Raw genomic sequence first — 11,754 nt, 5'->3', positions numbered from 1 at the left:
TGTGACACGCCATTTCCTCTCCAGATTTATGACTGTGTTTTTATACGGTGTTTTAAATAATTGTTAATAAATTGTCAATTTGTCTTAACATTGAACCTCGTCTCTGTACTGAGTATAACAAACCTAACTGCCTTCGTGGTGATTAGTGTTACTTATTATTCTCTGGGTGAAATTCCCAGAGTGGCGTTGTCTTTTAAAACTGTGAAGAGTATTTACTTTATTCTCACCTCGTGCTGCCACATAACAAAGGAGATCTTTTAGCTGCTGTGCACCCTTACAAACCTGCACAAGAGGCAAAGGTGTGAGGATTGGAGGATTATAGATAAAGTAGAGATGTGAGCCTACACCAGAATAAAGCAATACATAGCATGTTGGATGACAACACTGAGAGTTCTCAGGAAGTAAAAAAGGGCAAGGGGTTCACACTCCAACTGACAGAGGAGCCCCAAGGACAACATCTTTACTTTGGTCACCTGGGCAGAGGAACTCCTCAGATGAAAACTGGCACAGGGGAAACAACCCAGAGCTATCTCCCCAGCTCCTCCAGTTGCAACAGAGGAAGATTTTGTTGTCTGTCCTTGGCTTCACCAAAACTACCATGGCGATATCCCACATGCCAAAGCAACGGAGTAATGTTCTTTTTTTGATACAACACACAGGGAACTAGCACTCAGTGATGGGGAATAGAGGAAGCCTGGAAGCAAGAAGCAATCCTGGACTACAGTGGGCACAAATACAGTTTGAATAACTTAGAGAGGATGTTGGCACCTCAAGTTGTTGAAGGAAAACTCACTGATGGCAACCCCTTTTTTTTCTCCAATTTCCTGGATGTCTTGGGATACAATGCCTTTGTCGGAATCAACTTCACTAAAGTTGGGGTGTCCTCTACAATCTGCAAATGAAGAGTGATCCTGGAAGAGCTGGGGCACATTCTGGTGACCTCAACAATTGCAAGACGGCCTTGTCCTCGATTCTCAGCCAGTTCTGCCATTGATCTCAAGATACAGCAGTCTGAACCAGAGTGTGACCCACATCCCACCAACAAAATGAGAAGAAGGAGCAAAAGGCGCACCTCCAGAATTGGAACAGAAGCCCTGTGCACCAGGTGTAGAAAGTGTGCCTACAAAAAACCCTCTACTGTGGTTAGTACATCCTGCTGCTAATGAGGATGCACACAGAAGCACACACAGTGAAATATACATTTTGATCATTCTAGTGGTCATTTCGGTGGTTATTTAGTCATTAAATTGCCTTTCTGGCCACTAACACACAATGTGTGATTTTCGTTTTGGCCATTTTATGCTTTTATCCCTATGTATATCATTAAAATATATTATTCAACTGGTATTTAAAGGGTTAAACTTCTGAATTTGAATGAAATGTTGGTCCTTATGAACAGCACTGATGCAAATTACAAAAATCAAGTCAATGAAAGTAGAAATTCTTCTTAATATACAGGGTGGGCCATTTACTTGGATACACCGTAATAACATGGGAATAGTTGGTGATATTAAAGTCCTGTTTGTGGCACATTAGTATATGTGAGAGGGCAAACTCCTCAAGATGGGTGGTGACCATGGTGGCCAAATGGCCACCATGGTCACCACCCATCGGCCATCATTAGAAGTCGGCCATCTTGGATACAACTTTTGTTTTTTCAATAGGAAGAGGGCCATGTGACACATCAAACTTATTGGTAATGTCACAAGAAAAGCAATGGTGTGCTTGGTTTCAACGTAACTTTATTCTGTCATGAGTTATTTACAAGTTTCTGACCACCACACATGTGTTCAATGTGCTGCCCATTGTGTTGGATTGTCAATGCAACCCTCTTATCCCACTCTTCACACACTGATAGCAACACCGCAGGAGAAATGCCAGCACAGGCATCCAGTATCCGTAGTTTCAGGTGCTGCACGTCTTGTATCTTCACACCATAGACAATTGCCTTCAGATGACCCCAAAGATAAAAGTCTAAGGGGGTCAGATCGGGAGACCTTGGGGGCCATTCAACTGGCCCACGACGACCAATCCACTTTCCAGGAAACTGTTCATCTAGGAATGCTCAGACCTGGCACCCATAATGTGGTGGTGCATCATCTTGCTGGAAAAACTCAGGGAATGTGCCAGCTTCAGTGCATAAAGAGGGAAACACATCATCATGTAGCAATTTCAAATATCCAGTGGCCTTGAGGTTTCCATTGATGAAGAATGGACCCACTATCGTTGTACCCCATATACCACACCAAACCATCACTTTTGTTGTTCCAACAGTCTTGGAGGGATCCATCCAATGTGGGTTAGTGTCAGACCAATAGCGGTGGTTTTGTCTGTTAACTTCACCATTCACATAAAAGTTTGCCTCATCACTGAACAAAATCTTCTGTGTGAACTGAGGGTCTTGTTCCAATTTTTGTTTTGCCCATTCTGCAAATTCTGTGTGCCGATCTAGGTCATCCTCGTTGAGATGCTGCAGTAGCTGGAGTTTGTAAGGGTGCCATTTGTGAGTAGCTAATATCTGCTGAAAGGATGTTCGACTAATGCCACTCTCCAGTGACATGCAGCGAGCGCTACGCTGTGGGCTCTTGCTGAATGAAGCGAGGACAGCCACTGATGTTTCTTCATTAGTGACAGTTTTCTTGCGTAAACATTTTGGCAAATCCAACACTGAACCAGTTTCACGGAACTTAGCAAGCAGTTTACTAACTGTAGCATGGGAGATGGGTGGTCTCGTAGGGTGTCTTGCACTTAAATCTGCTGCAATGACCCGGTTACTGTGTTCACCAGATTTCGATCCGCTCCTCACGTGTTAACCTCTTCGACATGTCAATTGCTTTGAACAAAGAGAAACGTGTAAATAACTCATGAAAGAATAAAGTTACGTTGAAACCAAGCACAACATTGTTTTTCTTGTCACATTACCAATAAGTTTGATATGTCACATGGCCCTCTTCCTATTGAAAAACAAAAATTGCATCCAAGATGGCCGACTTCTAATTGGCCACAATGGTCACCACCCATCTTGAGGAGTTTGCCCCCTCACATATACTAATGTGCCACAAACAGGACTTTAATATCACCAACAATTCCCATGTTATTACGGTGTATCCATATAAATGGCCCACCCTGTATTTCAAAACACTGCCTGATATGTTTCTCCAGAGTTCTTTGAACAAACTTCTCCTCAAAAACACTTTGCATATCATCAAAGTTGCATTCACAGTGTCTACATTTGCTATAAGCAAAACCAATCCCTTCTTTAAAGCCAGCAATCTCATGCTGGGCTAGCGTGTCTCCGCAAATGGCTATAACAGCCCCAAACAATTCAATTTCACCATGTGACATTTCAATCCTTACACCATTGTAAAGCAGTGATAGATCTCGAAGTATTCTTTTCAGTACAACATCAGTACCCCACTGAGAAATGTCATTTGCTTTAGCAATAGCAAGAAGTCGTATTGCAGCTAACTTTGACCTAAATTTTGGATCAATATTTCCTAAAGTATAATAAAACATGACCAATTTGTTTGCAGAAGCATGGGACCCTAAGGGGTTACATATTTCAATTTCATCTGTGCAAAGTATTAATTGCAATGCATTTGGCCTCTGAGAAAACAAGGGGTGAGATGTAAAGAGGGACCCGTCTCTAAAATCATAGAAGAATCCCTCTCTGCTTCTTTGTGGTGCAGTGTTCAACATGGTAAAGATTCTCTCATTAGTTAATAAGTGCTTTAGACTTCCAATTAATGGTACATAGTAAAAACTTTTGTTCCTTATGGACATGACCCTTGAAAGACCTTGCTTTACCCAACATATCTTCTGGGATACTACTACTTCCTCTGCATTGACTGGACAGAACATTTCCCCTATGGCTCTACTCTGTCCACATGCAATGGTGGAGAAAGGATCCATGAATTTATCAAATGTAGCCAAAGCCCCATGTTGAAGCTGAGTGGTTCCCTCGGCATGATCTTCAAACACTGTCTTCATTCTTTCCTTGAGCGTATCCAAAAGAACAGCCTAATAAGTGTTGCACTCCTGAGATGATATGTTTGACCGTTCTCTGTGAAAATATTTGAAACAAAAGTAACTTATTCTGCATTTATATAAAAAAAATTCTGAATGCCATTATAAACAAGTAAGACATTGATTGCCTTATGTAATGTATTGATCCATTAAGACTATGTCCTGTGAAAAGTGGCACTGTTCTTGAACACTGATAGCAAAAGCTGCAGCAGATCTGGTAATATCGTGTCTGGTATAGGATGTTGTAGTAACAGCTTCTTCCTTTAGAGCAGAAAAACAAAGTTACTCCAAACTCCTGGCCAATTATAGAAATTCTTACATAACAGGTATAATCAGTTACACCTAATGATTGGTCCATTAAAAAACAAAGTGCATGACAGTGATTAGTGTTACAGTTGTGAATATTCAACATGATATAATATAATATAATATATTATTCATTCTTTGGAATAAAGAAAAAAGAAATGGAAAAGAAATCAAAGATAAAGAAACAATAAAAAAGGGGTTGTCCAGTTTTTTTGATGAGACTAGGGATTGGATTCACGAGAATGAGATTTTATCTATTTAAATAATGAATTTTTGTTCGCACTTAGATATTAGTTTTTTTACATGTTTGTTGTATTTATTAAATTATTTATGTATTTTTAAATCACGTAATTTAGATTTACACTTAGAATTTATGTTAGTATTGGTATATGGATATATTTTATTGTATGCATTTATTAATTTATTTAATTTTCAAGAAAATCATTCTTATCCATGTTTTGGCAGTATTTCTGGACAACAGATTTTTTTACAGTGCTTCCAAACACACTGTGTCTTACCTGAAACTGTATTCACCACTTATAATTCCTACGAGATACCGAAATTGCTGCCACATTGAACGATTTAAACGCGCTCAGAGTGTCTTTGATGCAAACTTCATCAGGAGACATGCCAGCCGCAGAGTGTGTGCCTGCTCCGGCTGCAGCATAGCCTTTACACTTTTTACACTGAACTGCTATTCTCTTTATTTATTTTTAATTTCATCCTGGTGATTTAAAATCCAACCACAGTGGAAATCGCTTGTAACAGTTTGAAGAGCAATATCTAGCGGTTTAATATCACGAGATCTGGTTAAATTTCTCTTGATTAAAAATGGAGAAAAGTAATATAGGACCAAATACGAGGAGTTAGACATGGCTAAATTTGTCATCAGAAGCCACACTACATTTTATTTAGTTTAACACTTACCGTGATCAGGCTGTCAACAACCTGAGGCTCCTGCACTTCAGGCAAACATCCACCAGTTGATATTTCCACGGTGCTGGTTGTTGTTGTAGTACTACAGTTGGCAAAGACAAAAACACCAAAATTTTCAAATCCTAAAGAGTGGGATGCTGGGGGGATCCTCCATCCTCTTGGTGGGCTTCCATTCGTCAAATACAGAGGGTGCGTCTGTTTAATGTGGCGAAAGAACGAATTAAAAACTCTGAAATCTTGTTCACAGCCATCTATTCCACAGTAAACCCAAAAATCCTGCCTTCGACCATGAGCTGCATTTATGTGGCTAAGGAGCACCTTCAGAGTTAAAGAAACAAAGATAAAACAGATCATACATCTCCAGAGCGCCATGGTGAACTGTTTTCGCGCTGCAGCAATGCAGCTTTACTTTACCGCTCTCCACTGAAGGCCACAGATGAGAGTGTGGGACCATGGGAAAGGTAGGCAATTTTAAAAATGTATGTATCCTTAATTATCCAATTTTTCAGGTTTAAATTACATCAGTTATATTTATTTTTGGGCAATAAGTGTTTAAGACTGAATTTCTATTTCTATTTTTTTATTTTTTACTTAAAATTTTTTAAATATAAATAATTTTCTGCATGCGCATTCTCAGTTCCTGTCGTGACGTTACTTTCACGGGGGACAAAATCTTTTCCCCTGCTTTGTTAACCATCAGGACCGTTACGAAGATCAAAATTATTTATCTAAACAAAGCGAACAATAATGTAGGAGCCATAACTAATTGTACTGAATTTTGATTTGTTTAGTTGCTATGGTGATGTGTAATGGGAGTCACGTGGGTGCTAGCGGTGACATTAAGAGGGCGTTGTCAGTCTGTCATTCACTGGTTTGATTTTGACAGAGAGGAGGGCTGGGTAGCCGTAGTTTTTGTTAACCGCTGCACAACATGTTTCGCCTTTTTACATTAGAGCCTATGACGTTGTAAGAGTCCAAATCGCGAGATGATCACATTACTCTGTAAACTCTCAAGGCACTTTAATAAATAAGCAAACAATTCCACCTCTCGCATTATTGCGTAAAGTTGACAGCGCGTCAGGCAAATAGGCAGGCTCCATCCCCAGCCTCTAGCGACTGTGGAAGTCGCTACATCTTTAGTCAACAAAAAACGGCATTCTGGAGAAGCAAGCCGCAAACAGGATCAAAGAAATTAGATCAAGGCACCTGAAAGACGCCAAGTAAGTGCAGCGCATCTGAATGAGTGAGCCAGCAGCACCGACACACCTGACGCAATCCTGAGGAGTGCAGGTAAGAATACCTGTGCATATCTGGTTGTGGAAAAGGAAGCCACATTGCATTAGCGCTGAGATGTTTCAACACTGAATGGAATGAATGTTGGTTAAATGTGCAACGTTTTTTGGCTGCGCTCTTGGATTAATGTCTGCGCTGCGTCTTATTAATTATGCTGCTTGGATGACGTTCAAATGGACAATTAAAGTGCCATTACGTTGAAAGGATTTTATGGTCAAAGTCTATTGTGGCTTCCAGTGGATATGTTTTAATGGGTGATCACTGAAGATTAAAATAAATTGAAAAAAAAAAATCGAACAAACAAACGGGGAAAATCACGAGTCAAACAGGTGGTGAGGATTGTTCCTCTAATGATTTGGGGGGGAAAGAGAAAGAAAAGTGACTGGAAAGGCATTGTTGAATAAAATCGAAAAATTACAAAATGAATGCAAAATATGTCAATAAAATGAAAGGACTAATACAAAAAATGAAAGAGCCCATGCAACACAATGAAAATCTTTCTCAAATTAAGCAGTATGTGGAGGATGTAAAAGCACTGTGTGAAAAGGCTTCAAGTTCACATGTTGAGGTGTTGCCTTTGGTGCCAGAGGAAGAAGTAATAAAACAAGAGGAATGGTTTTCAAGTATCATGAAATACACCAATGTGTTTTTAAATTAAATTCAAAACTGGATAAATCAAAGAGAACAAAACCCTGTTGTTTGTCCAAAGCAAATCAATTTATTGGAAAACAATGTTGCATCAAATACTGAGACAGAAGTGGAGGATGTTATCAAGCCAAGTGATAGTGTTTCAAATGTTGAAAGCCACAAAACTTCTTCATCAAGATCTTCAACTTCATCCGTTCGTATAAAAGCTGAGGCAGAGTTGGCAGCTCTAATGATAAAGCAGAAATTATTGGATGAAAAACATGTACTGGAAGAAGAGGAGGAACGTCTTCGTAAAAGAAAGGAAAGGCTAAAGTTGGACACTGAAATTGCTGAAAAAATGGCAACAATAAATGTCCTTAAAGCTCAAAGTATAAAAAGCAAAAAAGGATCTTCAAAAGTTTCAGATGGAATGAATTCATACATTTCCAATGAAAGATCTTAACAAACCCTTAATGTTGATGCACTGGAATTTATACCTCACATTTCTGCAAAACAAAATTCATTGACTAATGCTGAAACTCAAAACAGGAGAAAAGAAAAAACCCAGGAATGTGTCATGCAACAAGCAGTGCTGACTGAATCTTCTCAAAATAAGCATCCTCGACAATATTCAGTTATTCCTTCAAACCCATCTGATACAAATGGACAAAATGACTGTCATACAAATGGTATGGTTGAACTGGAACCACAAAATGATGTTATTGGAATAATGACTAAACAAAATGAAATAACAACACTCTTAATCCAACAGCAAAGCCTCTTTTCTTTACCAAAGAGAGAAATACCTCATTTTGATGGAGATCCACTTCAATATTATTCATTTATCAAAGCATTTGAGAATGCAGTTGAGTGCAATACAAAAAATAACAGCGATCGTTTATATTTTTTGGAAAAATACACAAGAGGCCATGCAAAGGAATTGGTGAGAAGCTGTCAACAAATGAACTCAGATCGTGGTTATCGGAAGGCTGTTAAAGGAGGACTATGGCAATGAACATAAGGTCGCTGCTGCATATCTGGACAAGGCACTTTCATGGCCGTCGATTAAAACAGAGGAAGTAAAAGCTCTTCAGAACTACAGTTTGTTCCTCAGGGGATGCTGTAATGCAATGGAGGAGGTGCAGCATCTGAGTGATTTGGACATGCCTTCTAATATGGTGAACATTATTAAAACATTGCCGTATAAATTTAGTGATAGATGGAGAAGCCATGTTTGTGACCTGCAAGAAAGGCATAAAAGAAGAGCTAAATTTATGGATATTGCAGACTATTTGGAGAAGCAAATAAGAATATTAACTGATCCTGTATTCTGTAATATTCAAGATTCTCCGCTTTCTTTACCAGCTAAAGGAATGAGTAAACCCAAGTATCAAGGCAGACCTGGAAATAAAGGAACAAGCTTTGCCACCACTATGCAAGTTGTGGAGAGTACACCTAAGCCTGCGGAAACGGAAATGAAAAATAATCAGATTGGAAGGAACGTCTGTATTTGTTGTGGAGGAAGACACGCGTTGGATGTATGTGCACAGTTGGGAAAAATGGCTCATGAAAAGAAGATAACCTCCTTAAAGGAAAATGGCATTTGTTTTGGCTGCTTGTGCATAGGACACATCAGTAAAGATTGCCGTAAGAGGATTTCCTGATCCAAATGCAGCCAGAAACATCCCACCATCCTGCACAAAGAAAGTACACCTTCTGAAAAGACCGACAGGAACGTGCAGCTGCATGTGAACACATTGGTGTCGAGTGGTCTTACAGGGGCTGGAGATCAGGACTGTAAACTGCCCATTGTACCTGTCCAAGTAAAGTCAAAGAAAGGAAGCAACATTATTACAACATGTGCTTTTTTGGACCAAGGGAGCAGAGCAGTTTTATGCCCTGAGAGTCTGATGCGCAGACTACACCTTGAGGGAAGGAAAGGAAACATCCTCCTCAGAACCATGGGCCAGGAAAGAATTGTGAGCAGCAACACTTTAGCAGGACTGGAGGTTGCCGCTCTTTGTAGTGACAAATTTCTGGAGCTGCCAAAAGTGTACACATAGGAGTCCATGCCTGTACATAAAGGAAATATTACAACACCAGGAGATATTGAAGGATGCTCACATTTAGAACACATAAACTTGCCTCAAATAAATGCAGGAATCGAGCTTCTGATTGGAACCAACATTCCTAAAGCCCTGGAACCTCTGGAAGGGGTGTGTAGTGTTGATGGAGGACCATATGCTGTAAGGACAAGGCTTGGCTGGACCATCAATGGGCCACTTTCAGGACACTGTGAAGACACAGGTAATCAGAAGCATCCACAAGTTACAGTCAACAGAGTTTCTGTTGTGACTCTGGAGGAGCTTTGACAGCAACAGTTCAAGAATGACTTTCCTGAGAGCAAAGTTGATGAGCAGGTTGGATTGTCAAGAGAGGATCAGAGATTTCTGAAAATAGTGATTAACTCTGCCAAATATGTGTGTGGTCATATCCAGATAGCATTACCTTTTCGGAATGCCACTATCAGTATGCCAAACAATAAGAAAGTTGTTCAACAACATCTGCGCTTTCTAAAAAAGAGATTTGAGAGAGACGCAGTGTTTCATACTGAGTACAAAGTCTTCATGAATGAGCTCCTGGCTAAAGGTTATGCTGAAAAGGTCCCGGAAGAGGAGATCGATCGCAATGATGGCAAGCTGTGGTATATACCACACCATGGTGTTTACTATCCAACCAAGAAGAAACTCAGAGTTGTTTGACTGGGGAGTGAGTTATCATGGAATTTAAACTCCCAACTCTTACAAGGATCTGATCTTACAAGCTCTTTAATAGGAGTGATCACAAGATTCAGGAAGGAGCCAGTTGTAATTATGGGAGATATTGAATCCATGTTCCACCAAGTCATGGTTCCAGCTGAAGATAAAGATCTATTGAGATTTCTCTGGTGTCCTAATGGTGATCTGGAACAACCAACATCTGAATGTAGGATGAATGTACATCTCTTCGGAGCAACTTCATCACCAAGTTGCGCCAACTTTGCACTCAGAAAGTGTGTGGCTGACTTTGGACATCTCTACAGTGAGGAAGCTGTGAAGAAGTTGTTGCACTGTTTTTATGTGGACGATTGTCTTGTGTCCGTTGGAACTGATGAGGAAGCAGTGTTAATGTACCAAGAGTTGGTTTCTTTGTGTGCCAAAGGAGGATTTCTGCTCAAAAAGTGGATTACCAACAAGCCTGGAGTGCTGGAATCCATTCCTGAAAGTCACAGAGCCACAGGAATGAAAGAGTTGAACATGGAATTGGATTCCTCAATGATCGAGCAAGGTTTGGGTGTGGAGTGGTGCATAAAATCAGACTCTTTTAAGTTCAAGATTGTACTCAAGGACAGACCGCTCACCAGAAGAGGAATCCTTTCAATTGTCAGTTCTATCTATGATCCTCTTGGAATGCTAAGTCCTGTGGTCTTAACTGCTAAGAAAATCTTAAGAGATCTATGCCAGGAAGGAATCGGCTGGGACGTTAATGTACCAGAGCTGTTTTCCAAAAGATGGTTAACATGGCTCCAGCAGCTCCAGCTATTGAGCAAGTTTGAAGTGAGTCGTTGTCTGAAACCTGATGGATTTGGAGAAATCACGAGAGCTCAGTTGCACCATTTCTGTGATGCCAGTGAGGATGGGTATGGAACAGTGACCTATCTGGTGATTGAAAACATCTGTTCAGAACGACACTGTGCGTTTGTTATGGGAAAGGCTCGTGTTGCTCCTCTTAAATCCTTTACCGTCCCGAGAATGGAGCTCATTGCAGCAACCATGGCCAGTCTCTGGTGTACTCTGGAGGAAAGAGCTGCAGATGGAACTTCTGGATTCTGTGTTTTGGACAGACAGTGCTTCTGTTCTTAAATACATCAGGAGTGAGACTTCAAGATTCAAGGTTTTTGTGGCCAACAGAGTTTCACAAATCTTAAGAGTTTCATCTTCCTCGCAATGGAGATATGTGGACACAGCCAGTAATCCAGCAGATATGGCCTCAAGAGGAGTGAAAGTCAATGTTTTTATGAAGAATACAAAATGGTTGTCTGGGCCTAAGTATCTTCTACAATCTAGGAGTGAATGGCCTGTCTACCCAGATGACATCAGTCTGCTTGCATCTGATGATCCTGAGGTAAAAACAGTTGCCACAGTGAGTGTTGAGCAAGCTGGAGAAAATTATGTTACTCGCTTGTTTAAACATTTTTCCACCTGGACATGTCTTAACAAGTCAGTGGCATGGCTGTTAAAATTTAGGACTTGCTTCTGTCCTTTGTGAAGAAAAGGAGAGAATTATGTTCAAGCTTACCACAGTCAGAGGTCACCAAAGAGCAACAGAGATCATTTGTGAAAGAGAAGCTGAGGAATTTCAAGAGGACATCTGTGATTAAGAATCTTACAGTGGAAGATCTGGACAAAGCTAAGGTTGTCATCATCAAGTTCTGTCAGAGGATGAGATTTTCCTTGGAGCTTGTGAGTCTGGAGAAGGGACAACCTATAAAATATATAAAATCAAGTCCTCTAAGAAGACTCACAG

The 11,754-nt window shown here is 40.3% G+C and overlaps 1 protein-coding gene across 1 annotated transcript; it reads right to left on the bottom strand.

Moving 5' to 3' along the window:
* Positions 1-274: 274 nt before the first annotated feature.
* LOC148094658 (uncharacterized) lies at positions 275-6,576 on the bottom strand. The gene is given in 5 exon segments (XM_087837391.1): positions 275-282; positions 3,126-4,026; positions 4,028-4,063; positions 5,260-5,350; positions 6,569-6,576. Coding segments are annotated over 5 exon segments (1,044 nt in total).
* Positions 6,577-11,754: the final 5,178 nt, after the last annotated feature.

The sequence above is a fragment of the Neolamprologus brichardi genome, unplaced genomic scaffold, assembly GCF_056152115.1.
Source record: "Neolamprologus brichardi isolate AB-2024 unplaced genomic scaffold, ASM5615211v1 NODE_ptg000031l+_length_7269946_cov_1, whole genome shotgun sequence".
In the NCBI taxonomy this organism is placed as follows: domain Eukaryota; kingdom Metazoa; phylum Chordata; class Actinopteri; order Cichliformes; family Cichlidae; genus Neolamprologus; species Neolamprologus brichardi.
Note: the sequence above shows the minus strand (reverse complement) of the source record. Positions and strands in the feature narration are given on the sequence as shown.